The sequence below is a fragment of the Podarcis bocagei genome (genome assembly GCF_964188305.1).
Source record: "Podarcis bocagei genome assembly, chromosome: 11".
Taxonomy (NCBI): Eukaryota; Metazoa; Chordata; class Lepidosauria; order Squamata; family Lacertidae; genus Podarcis; species Podarcis bocagei.
The window spans coordinates 49,210,160-49,230,788 of NC_138136.1; the positions used below are offsets into that span (position 1 = coordinate 49,210,160).

Consider the following 20,629-nt stretch of genomic DNA (forward strand, 5'->3'; position numbering starts at 1 on the left):
CTCTACCCCAAGTAGGACATCCAAGACATGCTTTCCTAGGAAGTGGGGGAAAGCAGACACAACAGGAAGTTGCAGAGTGAGGTCAGGGCAGGGTTAAGCACCTCTTCCAATTCCCTCTCGTAGCTCCTGCAAATGTCAACCCACCTCTGCCTTGTATATCAAGAGCAAAAAGGAATTCCCAGCACATTTCTAGTTTCACCATCAGACAAGAGCCATGTTTGCGCATTGTAGTTCAATCCCTGGATCAGACATAACTCTCAGCTAGGGATTATGGTTTGTTTCCTGCATGTGTGAGCAGAGATTAGTCTTAACAGCCCAGAAAGGAATATTTACAGTAAACCATTAACTATAGCTTACCGTTACATGCAAACTGAGCCATCGTATTTTGTGGAAAGTGAATAAATTCAACTTTTTATTCAAGCCAAGGACCCCTCCTGTTTGATTTAAGCATCCCCTGTTGTTGTTGTACTATATAATAGTTCCTTAGCAATCAGCCTCTTTTTCAAGGTCTTTCATTTTAAGAATGCAAAAACCCCATGAGCGTACCCAAAAGGAAATGTTGGATGGACAGCAACAAATCTGATGCTTAACCTTTCATTCTTTTATAGTGACTCTGCCTATGTTAGGAGTGTGAGAGATGTTTTCTTTTGGCCATGCTGAATATAGAGTCTCTTCCCCCTCAACCTTGGAGAGATCCCGTTGAGTATTGCATAAATAACAAAGGCATTTTGTGGAAGGAACCATCAGGGGAGCACATGGATTCCTGACTCTCACATTTATTCAGCAATACGCTCATCAATTTAGAAAATCAAGCAACTGGGAGACAAACAGCTTGGAAAACATTTTGTTGTTGTTCTTGCTGTTGAAAACTTAGATACAATAAATGGATTTAATAATCATTTCTTAGTGTGATCTTTAGTGATATACATTTTGGGTGGGAAATGGTGGATACAATTAATTACAAAATCCAGGGCTTGAGCTGTAAGTATTGGGGGATATACTGTGTCAAATCTGGGTCTTCCCCAGTCAGTTACAAGGACTGAAATGTGGGTTGGTTTTTAGTCTGAACAAATGAAGGGAACAAAACCTTCCATGTGACTGCTGCTTACTTCCCCATCCTCCAGGGGTGGGGGAACCTTTTTCACCCTGATGGCATTACATGACCTCTTGGGCAGCCTTCCAGGAGCCATATCTTAATGATGGGTAAATGTGTCTCTTTTCTTTGTACAGTAGGCTGTTCTGTACCCCTATCATGGCATCTCCTGGCCCCAAGTGCTCACCCCTCCCCCAGTTCATTTCTGATATTGGAGAAAAGCCGGAAAGACAGACTGAAGGAAGATTAACCACATATGGGGAAACGATTAGTGCCCCACCAGGACCACCACATGCCCCTTTGCTTTAAAAATAGGACCTTTACTCCCACTATGCACTGTATATGTTTTGGGGCAGACACTGCAGTTTACAGAAATAATCTGCTGTCATGTATAGACTGAGCCTCAGTTAACTACACATTTACTATCTCATTTATATGTCAGTAAGAAATAGGGACGCGGGTGGTGCTGTGGGTTAAACCACAGAGCCTAGGACTTGCCGATTAGAAGGTCGACGGTTTGAATCCCCATGATGGGGTGAGCTCCCGATGCTCGGTCCCTGCTCCTGCCAACCTAGCAGTTCAAAAGCACGTCAAAGTGCAAGTAGATAAATAGGTACCGCTCCGGCGGGAAGGTAAATGGCGTTTCCGTGCGCTGCTCTGGTTTGCCAGAAGCGGCTTAGTCCTGCTGGCCACATGACCCGGAAGCTGTACGCCGGCTCCCTTGGCCAACAAAGCGAGATGAGTGCCGCAACCCCAGAGTCGGCCATGACTGGACCTAATGGTCAGGGGTCCCTTTACCTTTAAGAAATAGATAAGCACTATCTTTTATTATACAATATTGTCTTGAATATAAGACTAAGCTTTACAAGTCATATTTATACATTATTAGCTATACTTTTACGCTGCTGGTGCAGCTTTTTTCTGTAGACTACCCACAGCATGTTAAAACCAACAAACAACCACAATTAAAACTCCCAACGGGGTGAAGCAGCAGGTAAATCCCATGTTAAGGATCAGCAACTGGCCGATATTGGGCCCAGTGCTGCTCCCTGAAAAGGCCCCTAGTTACCAACCCAAAGGCAAAATAGGGGCATGAGTCTGGACCTGTGACTGTGGTAACAGGACATGCCAGTCACAAGACACTGGAGGATGGTGACTGGGGCCTTTCTCACAGGGTGTCCTTGTTATCGGGGTCTTCTATAAATGACCAAAAATAAATAGTCCTATACACTCTCTACCTATAACATAATGACTTTAATCAGCTGAGAACATGTAATTGCAGTGATGGTGGATAGTTGATATCATTAGCTCTTCTGTGGTTTGTTGTGCATGATTTATCAATACTTGAATTCTTCCGTGCTTTTAGTCAATCTTGCTAATTGATACTTGAGGAATAACTTTGATTCTGCTTACTTAATGGCAGATTAAATATATATAGGTTAGAACTGAGTGGGTATTTTTGAAGGAAATCCAGCAAAACTTGTTTGTAGCTAGAAAGTGGTCCATGCATGCGCTGGATTTTGCTTGTATAAGTTGTATGTGTGCATCTGAAGCTGGCAGCTTGTTAGGAGATTAAACTACAGGCCTGCACCAAGCAGGAGATTGGACTAGATGACCTACAAAGCCATTCTCGACTGTTGTGGCCAATGCATCTTTCCAAATTGAGATACTGCATCTATTGACTCGGCAGCTATTAGCAAACACAGCGCACCTGTGGGGTTTCACTTTGTCCTGTGAGGCTTCAGACTGCCCCTCAATCTGAGCAGTTTGCCTTCTGCACCAGAGTCTGTGGTGCTCAGATGGTGCTGGAATCCAGTTCCCATCAGCCCTATAAAGCATCAAGCCACTGGTCAGATATGATCGGAGTTGTAGTCCAACATTATCTGGAGTGCCATAGATTCCCTATCATTACTTACTGCTAGCAGAAGGCCTGTAAATTCCTTCTGGTCCATGAGCATTTGCTTCCTCTTTGCCTACATGCCTTGCTTTGTTTGCCTCTTTGTTGATGAGCAGCCTTCTGCCTGCCCAACTCAGCAATGGCCATTGCTGCAGACTGACTGCCCTGATTAGTGATTCTGTCAATGCAGAGACTCACTTAATCAAAGTATAAATTATGAAGCCAATTTTCATTAATTAATTTGGCAGTTCTTTTCCACGTGTAGCCATTTTAGGTTTTAGGTTCAGCACAGATAAGATTTCAGTTGTGATCTTTGTTTTAGGTTTAAAGCGTCTGGCGAAAGCAGACAGGTTTTCTCACACAATCTAAAATACTTTTCTTACCATGTCACAGGTTTTTGAAGATGTTCCAGTTCTCTTGATTTAGATCTGGTGAAGTTTTAGCAATTTAATTTCTGTAACTCAATCATTCTACAGAATGACGGGATTTGTTATCACTGATCTTAGTTATTCAGATTAAAGCAGCCTTCCCCAGCCTGGTGCCTGTCAGACTACAAGTGCCATCAGCCCCAGCCAAGTGCTATGTTTTCCAAAACATCTGGAAGGAACCAAGTTGGAAAGTGCTGGATTAAAGGAGAAGGTTGTAGCATTACGATCTAGGAATGCCTAGTTCACAATGCCCAGGAAAGAGTACACAACTACCTTTTAGTCATTGAAATTAATGAGCATGACTAAGTTATGTCCATTAATTTCAGAGGGTCTACTCTGAGTAAATCGTAGCTGACTACCACCCTAAGTCTTAAGAAACACAGCACTCCTCCTTTTCTGCACATTACTAAACATCATGGGTATGATCCAGCCAAAGTGAAGTATTTTCAAATGCTTTCCAGGAAATATCCTAACATATACTTATAATGGTATTTTAAAATGCTTAACTTTAATTGGATCGTCCCCTAACTATGTATTGTTAAATGTTCCAACTATTTAAGTCTTCCCTCCAATAAATAAAAAATATGCCACTGCATGAAATATTTAAAATGTGGATGATGACATTGATGTTTAAAACCCCCACAAACATTATGTCAATGAAAAGCCTGACAATAATAGGCCACCGCGGGTGGTATTTCAAATAAGCCTAGCAGAATTAGGAGCTGGGCTTCTGCAGAGTGGCAATGAAACTGGTTGCTATATTTTCCTTTGAAACCCCTAGCCTTGTTGCTGGCTGTTATATCCAAGATTTTGAAAAGCAACTGGAAGGCATTTTATGTCCTTATCTCCAGCTGTACATAAATTTGACAATCTGTTTCCAGTAGTTCGAGGAATAGTTTCTTATCTGTGTTTTCCATTTCTTTTCACCAGTTGTGATCATGTGTGCCAGCAGTGACGCAATAAGGAACATCATGTTGGCTGCACATCGGCAAGGAATGACCAATGGAGACTATGCTTTCTTCAGTATTGAACTCTTCAACAGTTCATCATATGGTAATGTGGTTTCTTTCCTCTGGTGGGTTCAAGGCTTTTATAAACAAAGCAACATTTTAAAGATCACTTTAGTCTTTAAGTTTGTAAGTCTTAAAATATGCCACATAGCATTGTCTCTTCTAACACTTATTAGTATCCACTGGATTATGAAATTAGAAAGGGGGGGCAAGGTTTTAAAAGTTCAGTGTATAAAGAGAAATTGGTGACGCAAAAAAGAGCTAACTCTGGGAGGAGATATGATAGCCATCTTCAAATATCTCAAGGGCTGTCATGTGGAAGATGAAGCAAGCTTGTTTTCTCCTGCTCCAGAGGTTAGGACCCAAACCAATGAATTCAAGTTACAAGAAAGGAGATTCCCACTAATCACAAGGAGGAATTTTCTGACAGTTGAACTTTCTGTTCAACAGTGGAATGGACTCTCTTGAAACGCAATGGACTCTTTCATTGGAGGTTTTTAAGCAGAGGTTGGATGGTCATCTGTCATGGATGCTTTAGTTGAGATTCCTGCATTGCAAGGGTTGGATTAGATGGCCTTTGGGTACCTTCCAACTCTACAATTCTGTGATTCTGTGAAATGTATGAAAAACTGATAGCCTTTATTTATTTTTAAATTTGTTTTCCCCTCTGCCCTCAAGAAGTTCAGAGCTGGATTTGAGTCCTGTGAGATAGCTTATGTTGAGAGTCAGTAACTTGTCTGGAACCACCAGTATGTTTCATATGCCAAGCCAGTGTCAATTTGAACATGTGTCCCCATCGGACAACCACATTATCACATGGGAAGTTTGATCCATACATGTTGCTGCAGCCTCTTGCTGCTCAGGCAAGATAATGAGCATGAGGTTGATCTTCATGACCTCAAAGATTACTTCCCATTCTACGAGTCTGTGATTTCAAAGGCCTGGCTTGTTCTGGAGCTGTTTAACCATAGTTTTCCATTTCAAATAAGGAAACAATGGTTAGCTGAATGTGTCCTGGTTTGTTTGCTGATTTACACTGAGGGGCTCATTCATTTCTCAACTGATTAATCAAAGGTACGCTCATCCAAACATCCTCATAGAATCCTACTAGACTGGAGGTAGAGGAATGATGTGGATTATTTGCTCAATTCATCACGAAACAGCAAAGCCTCAAGGTGGCTTATATTATAAGAGCAACAAGAAATATTTTTCTTAAAGACACAATCATCCCAAATTGCTAAATATAACCACCACAATAAGCAGACACACTCCCCACCCACCTCACCCCTCTAGACATATTTTTCTTTTCTCTTTTCCGCTCTTAAATTCTTTTTGATTCTTTTTTCTTATTCATTAGTGTAAATTTCCAGTTGTAAAAATTAGGTTTCCAGGGAGATTATAGCAGGTGTGTTGTGGCACTCTGTTGTCTGTATTGCCAGTGCACAATGTTATTGCTGAAAAAATGAAATAAAAACAAGCATATCTCTTGGGACCCCCCCCCCAAAAAAAAGGGAAATGTTTCTTTGTTTCCCTTTCTTAGGTCCCAAGAGCTATGCTTGTTTTCATTTCATTTTTGTCCTGAACTTCCTGTAAAGAATGTCAGACATTTGCCACACATCTCACCCTTGAAAACAGCATGCTTCCTTTTTCTGCAGTACAGTGTGTAGCCTTTTGTTTTAAACAAACCTGCATTAATGAATCATGTAGGGTACAATCCATTCACATTTAATTTCAGTGGGAGAGATTTGATCATGTGTTTGATGCTCTCATAGGTAATAAGTGTGATTTAAAAGTGTTTAAGTTTGGTGGATTGTGCGCCTTTGTTAGCAGGACAACATCCTTTAAATCTCTGGCTACCCCCAGCAACACATGGGGAATACAGCAGGAGGAAAGGGGGAAAACGAGCTCTTTATGGTAACTGGCTTGGAATTGTAAATATTTTTATTTCTCCCTTAGGTAATGGCTCATGGAAGAGAGGAGACAAATACGACCTTGAAGCAAAGCAGGCGTACTCATCCCTCCAGACAGTCACACTACTGAGGACAGTGAAACCTGAATTTGAGAAGTTTGCCATGGAGGTGAAAAGTTCTGTACAGAAACAAGGAATCCATGATGATGATTACGTAAGTGCCCGATTATGAGGCTAGAGCTTTTGGCATCATAAAAACACCCTCCTAATTAAATCAGAGGTGACAAAGTGGCCTTTTCTGAATTGGACCAAATTGTCGGAGTGTTCAGCTACTTTTTCAGAACACTTTTCCTGGTAGCCTTAAAAAAAGCAACCCCACTTGCAAGTGAAAATTGCTCTTTCTGTTTGTTCACAGTCATCTGGAACAGAGTTCCTTTCATCTTCATCTGTCTTGCTCATCATGAGGCTTTTAAGGGATGATGTGGTGAAGAAACTGGTTCTGCAACCCTTACTGTTTTTCTGTGTCAGGACTTCCTTAGTTTTCCATTTAGCTCCAGGTTTCCCTGAGTTATCTCAAAAGCCATTCCAGCAGAGAACCAAGTTATCCTCTAGCTCCTTGTCCTGTCCTCACCTTATCAAATAATTTATTGCAGTCAATCAACAAACTGCATTCCTTCCCACTTGTGTTGATGGATGATACTGGGGAACATAAACCATGCCATGAATCTTTTCCTCCACTTGAGACCTTTTCTCACTCCTTTCTCTGTAGTTGTAGCTGGGTTCTATTGCAAAGTACCTGAATGAACTTGACTTGAACAGACTCTCAGACCAAATCTGAGAAGTCTTGTTTTGCCATTGTAACATTATTTTTCTTCTTGATGATCTCTGCATCTCTTTCTCTCACTCTCTTTATATTAGTTAAGGTGCATTTTAGATGCATTTATGTCTGCTCATGCAAAGGTACACTGGGAAAATATGGAACCTATAAAAAGTGAAGGGGGAGAAACAAGGTTTCTCAGATGCAGCTTGTGAGATTTGCATTTTACTTCCTTAATTGTGTTACAGAAACATCTTCCAGTTTATCAAAATATTCTGAAAAGAGCTGTTTTGCACTCACAACTATTCTGAACCCAGAAATATCAGTATTGGAGTATCTAATACTGCTGTCGTGGTCTTGGATCCATGTCAGGGAACTGCCATCGGAGCCAGAGGGAGAGGGAGGGCTCCAGAGGGATTCCAGAGAGCGTCCCGGGAGGGAGAGAAGCAGCACATCTTCTGGGGAAGGAAATCAGCGTAGCACCAGTGGAGAAGGGGGGCAGATGGGGGAATCGGCGAGGTGGCTCCAAGACTCCTCGCCGGGGACCAGCAGGGAGAGCACGGGTCCTCCGATGCCCACACCCTCCCTGCGCAGAAGGCTTCCGCGCAGGGAAGCTAGGCGGAGACTAGGTGTCAAAGAGCTTCTTTGCTGGAAGAAGTTCAAGAAACGCCCACTAACGGATTCTGCCAGCGATTGAGACAGCCACGGGCGCGTGGCTGTCCAGACAGAAAGGGTTCATTCAGGCAACCAGCCAAGGGTGGCGTTGATTTACACACAAGCAACCCCTAGAACCATTACAATCCAGACAGAGACAGTTAGTGCTGCATCAGGGGAGGACATAACAGAGGAGGTTTATACTGTAAACCGCCCTGTGATCCTCAGATAAAGGGTGGTATATAAATTTAATTAACTAAATAATAATAACAAACCTGAGGAAGACCTTGTATCTGGAACATTTCAGGAAGCAGCCACTGAGGCAGTTCTTCTGGTGGAGACTTCCTGAGATGAAGAGAAGGACAGCAGTCTGTCCCTAATCCCCAGGGACTTTGCTTCTTTTATCCTCTGGCTCCCAATCATGGTTTCCTGCCTGTATCACTTGATACCAAAGACTCCACCCCAGAACTTATCTCAGCTCTTTGCATTCTGCTGCACACACACACACACACAACGGCATGCCAGTCCCTGAGGCAGCAGAACACACCACTTCAGTCAAAGGCAGGTTGCAAAAACAAAGCATCTCTTTGAGTACTGATTTCCTCCAGGGATGTGGGGCCTATGGCACAGACCGCCCTGCCTAGTTATATTTGCCCTCATGAGAGTTCAGGTCAGTACTGGAGTAATATACTGGATTACCTGTCCTTGGCACTGATCATTTGCCTTCGCTTGGCTCCATCTCCCACAATCGCTGTCCCAGGTTCTGACACCAAACATCTCTCTTTTATTCATTTATTTTATTCCATTTATGAGTCATTTAATTTTTTAAAAAAATCTCTAGGCAATTATGTTTGCCCGCTTGGCTCTGCAGCCTACCTGTGGCTATTGCTGTAAGTACTTTCCTGGCTATCCTGCCTGCTGCTATGGCATAGCTCCCTTGCAGCTTCAGTTATGAACAGCGCTTGAGCAAAAAATGTTGTTCTCCATCCATGGGTGAGGCCTATCTTTACAGGAGATGAATAATGATTAGGTTCCTAGAGTGTAAGTAACAGCTGTTGTGCAATGTGATTAAGAGGAAGATAATTCCAGGTTAGAGATTCAAAATGGTCAGCCCAAAACAATTAGCAGTAACATCCGTTGTTGCCGTTTTCTGCTTTTAAATTATAACTTTGTTGCATTTTTCCTTAACATTAAAAGTAAAATGAAATGTATACTGTTCGGGTGGCATCCAATTGGTGCCCCTCTGCTAACGGAATGCATTCAAAGGGAGGGAGGGAATTTTCTGCTTTGCCCCTGCAGTCCCTTAAAATCTGCCCCCTAAGACCCGCAGGGTGGATTATATTGGGGGGGGGGAGAGGAAATAGCACAAAATTGCCCCCCTGTCTGTCCACTTGCAGATGCCTTCTGTCAGCACAGGGCACCAGTTAGATACCACCCTTTTCTGTAGGGGAGAAATTACTTCCTGAAAACCCCCAAAGCATTTTATCTTGTGAAGATTTTAGGCATGGGACATAATGAAACATAACAACGGGGACACATGTAAAGTTTTTTAATAAACCCTTTAAGAAATGCCAAGTTCCTTGATAAATATTCCATTGTATGTCACTGACTGAAGTGTTCTTAGATGTTTCAGAGACACTTTCAGCAAGTGATTTCAAATATTCCGTGTTAAATCCAGGCAGTTGCCCATTGGTATTAGTGCAAGACTTTTCCACTACAGCAATTTCCATTCTCTACACTGGCTTTATATTGCAGCTGCTGAATGCAGCATTTGACAGGCAGGGTGTCAGAGGATTTTGTTTTTGTTGTTTTTTAAAAAACACCCCACCAGAGTTTTGCCTGTTCAGAGGCACTGAACTGTAATCTCGGCTGTTTCACCTTCTTTTTCCCCATGAGAACACCCTCTATGGAGCTCTGTTAGGAATAAAAGTTCTGTGTCAGATGTGGCACAGCCCTCATTGAAAGTCTACCAACTCCTTGTAGTTGTAGATAGTGGAAGCAATCATTTGGAACTAAAATCCATTTTGTATGTCCCTCCACAAAAGGTTAATGGGACACAGTACATCTAGTAATTTCTAATGCCCCCCCAAATGCAAATCATTTTTAGCAGCAGACCTTTAAATCTGTTTTGTACAGATTTGGGTTTAAAGCCTCATTGTAATTAAACTTCTTAGGACTTGTGAAGGTTTCTTTTCTTTTTTGAACCAAGGGGGGGGGGGAGAGCTTCTGCCCCGCCCCACCGCCCAGGCCGGGAGCCATACAGAACATGGTCTGTGTGAGAACATGATAGGCCACTCAGGAGAGGTGTATAATGCTATATTTTGCTAAGATGCCTGAAAATGTTGCTTTGAATGGTAGCTGTCCTCCTAGCATTTAGTGCTAAACTGCTACAGGTGTTAACAACCTCAGTATGGTGTCACATTTACACCATACATTTAATGCAAACTTTAAGCACATGGTTTACCCTAAAATAATCGTGCAAACCGTAGTCCCCCCCCAAACAACAAACCCCAGCTCCCTAAACAAACTACAGTTCCCAGGAATATTGGGGGGGGGGAGTCAATGTGCTTTACGAATATGTTGTGAACCTAAGAGAACTTAGGAGTTCAGTCATAGCATTGAAAAGGGAGAGGAGACAGGGATGTTGCACTTTGGAGTTCCACAAGTAATAAACCTAATTTAAGGCCATCTACATACCTCCCAAGAACTGTACTGGAAATTTATATTAGGATGTTGGCATAGAAATATGAATAACAATATACCATATTGCAGCATTAGGGTCCCAGGGTAGAGATGGCTGGATCAGTCTACTTCTTAGTCTGTTTTCGTTGCATGTGTTAGTTACTGAATCCATCCTGTACTTTACATTGCATTAGTGAATTTTTGAAACTAAAAAAGACATTAAAGTTTGTGTTTAAACACGAGTGTCTTATTCAACATACAGTGGTACCTCTGGATGTGAACGGGATCCGTTCCAGAGCCCCGTTCACATCCAGAGCAGAACGCAGCCTGCGTCTCTGCAGGGCGCGATTTGCCGCTTCTGTGCATGCGTGTGACGTCATTGAGCATCTGCGCATGCACGAACAGTGAAACCCGGAAGTAACGGAACGCCACAGAGCACAACCCGAAAACACTCAAGCTGAAGCAACTTCAACCCGAGGTATGACTGTACTTGCATATTTGAAAAATGGTTGAAGAGCTATATTTTCAAAAAACAGTCAAAGTAACCACTCCAAGCATATCTGCCTCCACAACTGTGTACTGTTGCAGTTAACCATCTTCAGCAAAACTGAACAGGCCCTGAATTGGTGCCTGATGGGGAAACCCCAAAAATATTAACTCTAGACAGTATTCTCACCTGAAACACCCGGCTCTGTCAGGGTCCTTTAATATTAGGTGACCATGTGACCACAATAAATAAGCACACTTGTGTTTGATTTCCCATTCTGAAAACAGCGCAATAGGAAAGATTGTCAATGAGAGCTGCTGCATTTGTTCATAATTGTGTGTATGTTATCTCAAGTCCTGCTAACAAAAGCATGAAGAGTTGATTTACAGTTTTTTATTCTGCCTTGGTGCAAAAAATTACAACCTTGGCCTTGAATAGGAACTCTGCTCAGAAGGACAGAGAGTTGTTAACAGTTCTTGAGAGCCATCTGCAGATGTTATAGGCGAAGGGGATCGAGATACGGATATGCTCGTACCCCTTCCAATCTGCGCCCCATCCCGAGAGACGAGGGTAGGGTGAGCAAGGATTACTCACCTCCTTCACTGGTGTTGTGCAATGCCAGGTCTATAGGCAACAAAACCGCTACCCTGCGAGATTTCTTTATCTCGCAGGGAGTCGACCTGGCTTGTGTGACGGAGACCTGGGTGCGCGAAGGGGTAACTGTTACCTTACGAGAGATGGCGCCCCCGGGTTTCACCGTCTTCCACCAGTCACGGACTGTGGGCCGGGGGGGAGGGGTGGCAGTATTAATCCGGGAAAATTGTTCTTTCAGAGCTCTACCATCGCCATCGATCCCCGGCATTGAATGTGTTGGCCTAGTGTGGGGCTCCGAGGAGAGCTTGGCTGTCTGGCTGGTGTACTGGCCACCTAGCGCACCAGCAGCCACCCTGTCAGGCCTGCTGGAGGCGGTGGCCGGCTGGGCCTTGGAGTTCCCTAACCTATTGGTATTGGGAGACTTCAACTTCCATGCTGATGCCACTCCCTCCTCACAGGCTCTGGACCTGGTGTCTTCCATGGCGACACTAGGGCTCTCCCAGTTTGTTTCGGGCCCCACACATCAAGCAGGCCACACGCTGGATTTGATCTTTGGTGCCGGTATAGATGTGATCATGTCTCCTTCGATGAAGGTGCCATGGTCTGATCACTACGCTCTGAAAGCTAGGATTGACTTTCCACCCCCACCCTGCTTAGGTGGCGAGCCGATTTGGGCTCGCCCGCAGAGGCTGATGGACCCGGATAGATTCCGTCAAGCCTTGCGGGACCTTACTCCCCCTGGCGACTCATTGACTGAGCTTGTTGAGGGCTGGAATACCCAGCTCCTGGCAGCCATCGATGAGATTGCACCTAAGCGCCCTCTGCGACCCCGCAGAAACCGGGCTCCCTGGTTTACCGAGGAGCTTCGGAAAATGAAGCGGGACCTCAGACGGCTAGAGCGAGTATGGCGGGGTGCCCGTGACGGAGCCTCAAGAACATCTTATAGGGTTTTTATGAAAACCTATGAGATGGCAGTGAAGGCCGCTAAGAAGTCTTACTTCTCGGCCTCCATTGCATCCGCTAGCTCTCGCCCGGCGCAATTATTTAGTATAATTCGGTCTTTAATGTCCCTTGAAGGACAGCCAAATTTAAATAACAATCTGACACACAGCTGTGAGGCATTTGCGAGCTTTTTTGCGGAGAAGGTCCTGTTGCTCCGCCATGACCTCCCTGCCAATTTGGATACAATAAAGGAACTGGAGGCCCCTCGACTGTCCTCGGGTCCAGTATTGGACCGCTTTGACCGGATATCTCCAGCCGATGTGGACAGATTCCTCCAAGCTGGAAAGCCCACCACCTGTCCTCTTGACCCGTGCCCGTCATGGCTGATTAGAGCGTGTCCAGACGAGGTGCGGGGCCCCCTGGGGGATATCATCAATTTGTCCCTTGGCACCGGGATATTCCCAGGGGAACTGAAGGAGGCGGTGGTGCGTCCGCTCTTAAAGAAAACATCATTAGATCCCTCAGATCTATCCAATTACCGCCCGGTCTCGAATCTTCCATTCCTGGGTAAGGTGATTGAGAGAGCGGTTGCTGAACAGCTTGGTAGGTTTCTGGATGAAACATCTGCTCTGGATCCATTCCAGTCCGGCTTCCGCGCTGGTCATGGGACCGAGACGGCTCTGGTCGCCCTAACAGATGATCTCCGCAGGCAGCTGGATCGAGGCGGGTCGGGGCTGCTGATTCTTCTAGATCTGTCAGCAGCCTTTGACATGGTCGATCACGAACTCCTGGACCACCGCCTTGCCGACGTGGGGATCCAGGGCACAGTCCTTCAATGGCTGCGCTCATTTCTCTCTGGTCGGGGACAGAGGGTGGCGCTTGGGGGGGAATTGTCATCACGCCACTCCTTGGTGTGTGGAGTGCCTCAGGGTGCGATTTTCTCCCCGATGCTTTTTAACATCTTTATGCGCCCCCTCGCCCAGCTTGTCCGGAGTTTTGAGCTGGGTTGCCATCAGTATGCTGATGGCACCCAACTCTATCTGTTGATGGATGGCCATCCTGACTCGGCCCCAGACACACTGACCAGATGTCTGGAAGCTGTGGCTGGATGGTTACGTGGGAGCCGGTTGAAGTTAAATCCTTCGAAGACAGAGGTCCTCTGGCTGGGGCGGGATGATATGGGATCGAGGGGGCAACTCCCATCTCTTGCGGGGGTGCAATTATTGCCAGCAACGGCCGTTAAGAGTTTGGGTGTAATCTTTGATACCTCCCTCTCTATGGAGGCGCAGATTACAGCTATAACAAAGGCGGCATTTTTTCATCTCCGCCAAGCTAAGCAGTTGGCCCCTTATCTCTCTCGCCCTGACCTAGCCACTGTGATCCATGCGACGGTCACCTCCAGACTGGATTATTGTAACTCGCTCTACGTGCGGCTGCCCTTGAGACTGACCCAGAAACTCCAGCGGGTGCAGAATGCCGCGGTGAGACTCCTTATGGGGTCTTCGCTGCGAGAGCACATTCATCCGGTATTATACCAGCTGCACTGGCTCCCGGTGGAGTACAGGATCAGGTTTAAGGTGCTGGTTTTAACCTTTAAAGCCCTATACGGCCTAGGACCCTCGTACCTACGGGACCGCCTCTCCTGGTATGCCCCACAGAGAAATCTACGGTCTGCAAATAATAACATCCTCAAGGTCCCAGGCCTCAGAGAGGTTAGGCTGGCCTCAACTAGAGCCAGGGCCTTCTCGGCTGCGGCTCCAAACTGGTGGAATGCTCTGTCACAAGAGACTAGGGCCCTGCAGGACCTGACATCTTTCCGCAGGGCCTGCAAGACAGAGTTGTTCCGCCAGGCTTTTGGTCAGGGCACAGCCTGACTCCCTCCTCTGGCAACCTGCACAGAATTTTGCTTAATTGGTTGCCATCAATTTGATTTAATTAATTTTTATAATGAAATATTTTAGATTGTGTGATTATTTGACTGATTGTTGTTAGCCGCCCTGAGCCCGGCTTCGGCTGGGGAGGGCGGGATATAAATAAAATTTATTATTATTATTATTATTATTATTATTATTATTATTATTATTAGCAACACAGTGGAAATAGCATTATGTTCTCTTAAATCACACAGTAAAATGTAACCTCAAACTACTGCTAATAACATGCAATGGGGGGACAATTCCAATGGTAGTAAGCTGCCATCATAAATACACCTTAACTTTGAACTGTATTGACTCAACAAGCCAAACTAGGAGGAAAGATGAAAGGCAGGCCTCCTGAAACTGGACCGTAATTCAGTTCTTCTGCTGACTCCTGCCTATTCCCATTTACCTGACAGGTGGTAATATAGCCTTTCTAAAATCCCATAGAGATAGGAAAAAAGGATGTCTTCTGATTCTGATGGAAGTTTCTTAATATATTATATGGTTCCATTATTTTCCTCTTGTGATCCTGGAAATTTACATAAAGCTACAATTCTAAGCATACCTACTCAGACGTAAGTCCCACTGAATTCAGTGAAGCTTACTCCCAGGTATGTGAGGTTATGTTTGCAGCCTAATTCACTAATTCAGAAGCATGATGCATTACAGGCAGGAGCCAAGTGTAGCCTCACCCACATAGACCTTAGCTGGTGGTAAAATTACAAACTGTCATTTTATGACTCCAGCTTTAAGCCCTGAGATAGCTATTGTTAAAAGTAAACACCAAAACTGCACAAATCTATAGCACAAAAGTTTGTTCCCAAGTTGGCATGCCCTGCATACGTAAAGCTTACAGAATCTGGCCCCGAGCGTATGAAATTTCTTCTCAATAGTCGATTGTTTTGTAGAGGAAGGTGAACAGTATCTTAAGCAACTGCATAAATCTGGTTCCCTCTAGATTACTATTACTGAACTTTACATAACAGGGCACCCATAAGAGATTTTAATCCATGGATTAGATAGGGTGTATGTATAGTAGCTTCAATAATGCCATGCTCTCTTCAAAATATAAGTACCCCACTGTTTGTTTTCTTATCCAAAAGACACTGTATAAATTTACCAAGGGCAGAAGCTGGTTCTGTTTTTCTTAGTTAACAGAAACTACAACCTTTTCAGAATCAAATGACATACAGTGGTGCCTCGCAAGACGAAATTAATTCGTTCCGCAAGTTTTTTCGTCTAGCGAATTTTTCGTCTTGCGAAGCACGAAATCCCATAGGAATGCATTGAAATTCAATTAATGCGTTCCTATGGTCAAAAAAAGTCCAAACAAAGCCAAATTTGGTACAACAAGAGTTTATTAAGTGCTCTTTAAAGTCACACATACTGTAAAGAGCATTTCAAAAATTGAAGGAACAATAAATTAAGTTTCTAAACATGACAGAAAAACATTTAAAAATCAACAAAGTGTACAGTACATTTTCTAAGACTCTGGGGGACAACTCGAAGAAGGTTCCTCTTCCACTCTTTGCTTCTTGCTGAAGAACCCCCTCCTCAACTGTCCCCCCAGCCACCCACCACACAGAAATTCAAATCAGATTTTTTTTAAAAAAACAGCAGAGTGGCCCAATGGTCACAGAAAATCATAAAAATGCAGAAAAAAACCACACAAGCTTCCAGATTCTTGCAAACCCCTCCTCAACACCAAGTCCTTGAATTCCAAACACCCCAACCCAAAATCCAACCCCCCCAAAAAAAGTTTTAAAAGTTTAAAAGAAGTTTTGGTAAAGCTTCAAAAATCACCAAAGTCTTCAAAAACCTCAAAAAAGGCTACCACTCCTTGAAGTCAAGTCGCAACTGTATTAACGGTGTTAAGAAAAAGGAAACAAACTTGCAAGATGTTTTCGTTTTTTGTCTTGCGAAGCAAGCCCATAGGGAAATTCGTCTTGCGAAGCAGCTCAAAAAAATGGAAAACCCTTTCGTTTAGCGAGGCATTCGTCTTGCGGGGCACCACTGTACATTTGGTTTTGATTTTTGTTTCTTTGAGATACTGTTGGTTAGATTTTTACCTATACATTTTCCCTGAAGAAGCCCAGAGCTTTACATCACAATGTAAAACAACACAGGATTTAAAACAATGTAAAATACATTTGAAAAGCACCTCAGAGTCAGAGCTTTTGAACCAGAGAGGCAGGGAGTGTTGTCCAAGAAGCTGAGGTTGAATGGTCCCCAAGCCCACGTGAACAACAGTTCCTTAAATGAGAGGTGGAAACCTGCCCCATAAAAAGAAGTGCCATAATTCAGGAAAAGACTCCTTCGGAGGCAAGGTCCTCCCCATGAGGAGACCTCTCTCTGATAACAAGTGGTAGAATTCAGCAGGACCCTGGTATGGTTCCAGCAGCTCCAGTTCAAAAGTACCTGGGTAGAAGAGCTGTATTTCCATCAGCTACACACCTGGCCTGAACACCTATCTGTGTGGCCATGCTGTGTACTGCCTCTTGTCCTTGGCCTGTGCCCTTGCCTTTATTGCTAGCTGTTTGCCCAGTCCCTGGAATGCTTGTGGGCCTTGTGGACCCTCTCTAGCTGGGACCTGGCCTGAAACAGGACACACGGGGATACTGATGAATGGTCCAACTCTACTGCCCCACTCACTATCCTGGCAACCACATTCTGCACCAACTGTATCTTTCAGACCATCTTCAAGCGTAGCCCCATGTAGAGTGCATTGAAGTAGTCCAAATGGAAGTGCTGCAGCGAACTAGCCAGCTGTAGTGGAGCATAAGCATCCCTTGCCACAGAAGCCATTTGAGCCTCTAGTGACAGATTGGTATCAAGGAGACTGCACACCTGCTCCTTCAGATGTGCAACCATCCCCAGAGCAGGCTGCCTGCCTAATTCCCTAACGTGAGAACTGCCTACCCACAGCACCTTCCTCTTAATCATTTTCAGCCTTGGTTTATTGGCTCCCATCCAGCCCACCACCGGCTCCAGCCCCACTTGTCTAGTAGCTGGTACAGCCTTTGCTGATTTATATGGCATGGAGGTAGAGCTGCATGCCGTCAGCATACTAATGATATTGTGCTACAAATCTCCAGATGACAGCTTTCAGTGGTTTCATAGCACAAGGGTTGGAATAGACCCCTGAGGAACCTTACAGCCTAATAGCCATGGGGTTGAGAAAAATTTTCCAGTGCTGCTCTCTATAGTTAAGAGTAGAACCACTGCCACACACTGCCTCCAGCTCCTCTGAGTAGCTTCAGAAGAACATCACGGACAGTTCTGTCAAAAGCCACTTAAAGATAAAAGGTCATCAATTGGGGTAGTCATCCATGTTTCAGTGCTGGAACTGGGTCTGAAGCCAGAATGAAATGGGTCCAGATAATCTTCTTCCTCCAGGCACACCTGCAGTTGGTTGGATGTTAGGAAAGTTGCACATTTCTATTGCTGGCAAAGTGCAATTTGGCTACAAAGGAAGCAGTAGCTGTGGGAAGACGTGTGAATCCCCCACCGCAAAACATGCACACAAATTGCCCTTACTGGCTGGAGAACAAGTGTATTGCAACAAATGAATAATTTGTCCATTCTTCATGCTATAAAACCACAATTTCAATTTAAAAAAAACACATTAATATTATACTATATGAGTGCTGAAGAGGGGTATGATTTGAATATGCATAAGAAAATGAGTGTGTGATGGCTTGTACCCATTATAGTGTTGTTATGCCTGTAAAAAGTAAGGACAACCCCAGAGTAAAAATAGATCTTGACATACCTAGTTTACTAAAAATTGTTTTTCAGTTAAAGTTCAGGCACAGTCCATTTTTATTAAATGATTCTGCACTCTTACAGGAAATTGGCTTAGGCTTTGCTTTTCAAAATTATTAATGCTACCTCTGTTACTGGTTTGGAGGTAGAATTTAATAAATGCTGCTTTTATTTCAGATCCAGTATTCTGAGCTGGGATGATTTTATAACCTTGGCTATTTGGCCTTTTGAGGTTAGCAAGGCCACCCATGGCTTGTTTTTTCCTTCTCATTTAAAAGCAAGGGGAAAATTAACTAATTTAACAAACATTCCAGCAAGGTTGGCTGGATAGAGCGGGGTTGCATTGTTTGGTGGGATCAGAGTTTTGTCACTCTAAGAGGCATTTCCGCAACACTAATGTCGGAGAGAATGAAGAGCAGGCCTTATTTGATTTATAACTTTTCTTGTTGAAAGAATGTGCACCAGTGCATTAAATTAATTATTTTAATCAGATATTCTCTCTTTCTCTAATGAGCAGGTCAGTTAGACAACATTTGTCAATGAGAGTTGAAGGCACTGCCAGTCCTCTGAAGCAACAATTTAGCATTGTGTTGATTATCTTTAAAAAGCTACATGGGAGGCAGCAGAAATTGGAATGCTTGTCAGCTGGTCCATAATTTCCATGCCAAATACTCCCACTTATCTGTCTTCCAATTCCCCCAACTTCTCTCTCTCACGCACACACAGGCATCCCCCCCCCAAAAAAAACCCCATTATCCATTAATTGGGACTATACAGTCACAGAGAGTGGAGGTGATGGAAGATTGCTAAGCACTTCCTAAAAATCTCTTTAAAAGGAAGCAAAAATGTTACATGTTCAGTGGTGTGTGCACCACTTGTCTTTTTCCAAACCAGCCAAGTAGGATTAATGACAGGCAGGCTTTTGTGTCCTCTTTTAAATGCATCAGGAGAGAAAGGAGAGGAAATAAATAGGCTGCTGCCAAGGAATAATTTGTACAAATGAATAGAACTTTTCAGTATCTGGAGTGCTTTGCTAATTGTCTTTGAAAGAATAAAAGCAAACCGCAGATTTGCTTTCAGTGGCAAGAAAAACCGAATTCACATGGCAGCTTATGTTTTGCTGACAGAATCAATCCACTATTAATTAGAAGTTTGTGGCATGACTGTATAGCCACCAAAGTCAGCAAGAGCTTTCCCACTATCTTTGTTGAGAGGATAAAGCCCAAGATATCTGATGTTTACTGACAATGAATAAAATTACACTCTTATTTTTCCTTATGCCCCAATGCATTTTTGTCCCTTGTTTATGTGGACATTTTGAAACAGACTACATCTACCCAGGCCAGGCGCATTCAATGTTATGTTTAGTAGTTTAGCAACCTAATCCTTAGGTCCATTTATTGGTTTTCAGCATATTATCCCCAGTTGGAATCTCAGAGTGTTAGAACATAGACATCTTTTCCTTTGAATGCAATACTTGGAGACATTTAGAGCAAGTAGGATTGGAAGAAAACTAACCTGGTAGTATATTCAACATATTGTTATAAAGCAGGGATGAGGAGCACCTGCAGCCCTCCTGGACTACAAATCCCATCAGCCCCAGCCTGCATGGTCAATGGTCACAGATGATGGAAGTATGTAGTCCAACAGCATCTAGAGGACCACAGGTTCCCCATAGGAACATAACAAGAGCCTGTTGGATCAGGCCAATGGCCATCCTGTGCCTGCTGGCACAACCCACAAGCAAAACCCAAGAACAAGAGCACTTTCCTCTCTTGTACTTTCCAGTAACTTAATATTTAGAAGCATTATTGCCTTCGACCAAGGAGGCAGATCATAGCCACCATGACTAGTAACCACTGCTCTAAGGTATAACCATCCTTGCTGTAAGGTGTTGTTGAGGCTTGGAATTAATTTTATGGTAACATACGGCTAGGGTGTAGGTTAAGTTGTAACTGAAGGATTTTTATACGTTTTTGCAAGGCAGTTTCGATAGATTCACATTCTGCAGACCTAATCAACTTCAAACCCAGGGCATAAGAGCTGTGCCAATGCCAGTTTTTTTCTTTCATAAAATATTTCTGCATTGCTAATCAAAGAGATCCACAGTGGTTTACAAAATCAAAATGAAGCCAACAGTAAAATAAGAAAATACAAAATTCATACACCAGCAGTAGCAGATTAGTGGCAGGATCAAAAACAACCACAAAGCAATGTTGAACAAAGACATGGTAACAGTCAGCTTTAAATCCTGCCAGAGCTGGAAGATATAGGAGCCACGCGCTCATCACCAAAAGCAACAATTCAATGTGTAGTCGTCCTCTGTTAATGCTTAGTATTAAGTGTAGCAGTACATCATTGTGCTGTGAGTTTCCACACTTGCACTTCACTGCACTGTCTGCCACTTGTGGATATGGGAACAGTAAGTAATA

The 20,629-nt window shown here is 43.8% G+C and overlaps 2 protein-coding genes across 3 annotated transcripts in view; one reads left to right on the forward strand and one right to left on the reverse strand.

The window, feature by feature from the left end:
* TARS1 (threonyl-tRNA synthetase 1) overlaps window positions 1–20,629 on the reverse strand; it is a 215,234-nt gene that overhangs the window by 58,076 nt on the left and 136,529 nt on the right. The window lies entirely within an intron of this gene.
* The window catches only part of NPR3 (natriuretic peptide receptor 3), a 55,241-nt gene that overhangs the window by 5,164 nt on the left and 29,448 nt on the right, over window positions 1–20,629 (forward strand). For both annotated transcript variants that reach the window (XM_081212980.1, XM_081212979.1), the window contains exons 2-3: window positions 4,349–4,471; window positions 6,385–6,551. In XM_081212980.1, coding sequence (XP_081069106.1) covers window positions 4,349–4,471; window positions 6,385–6,551 — 290 coding nt within the window. The remainder of the gene's footprint in view (window positions 1–4,348; window positions 4,472–6,384; window positions 6,552–20,629) is intronic.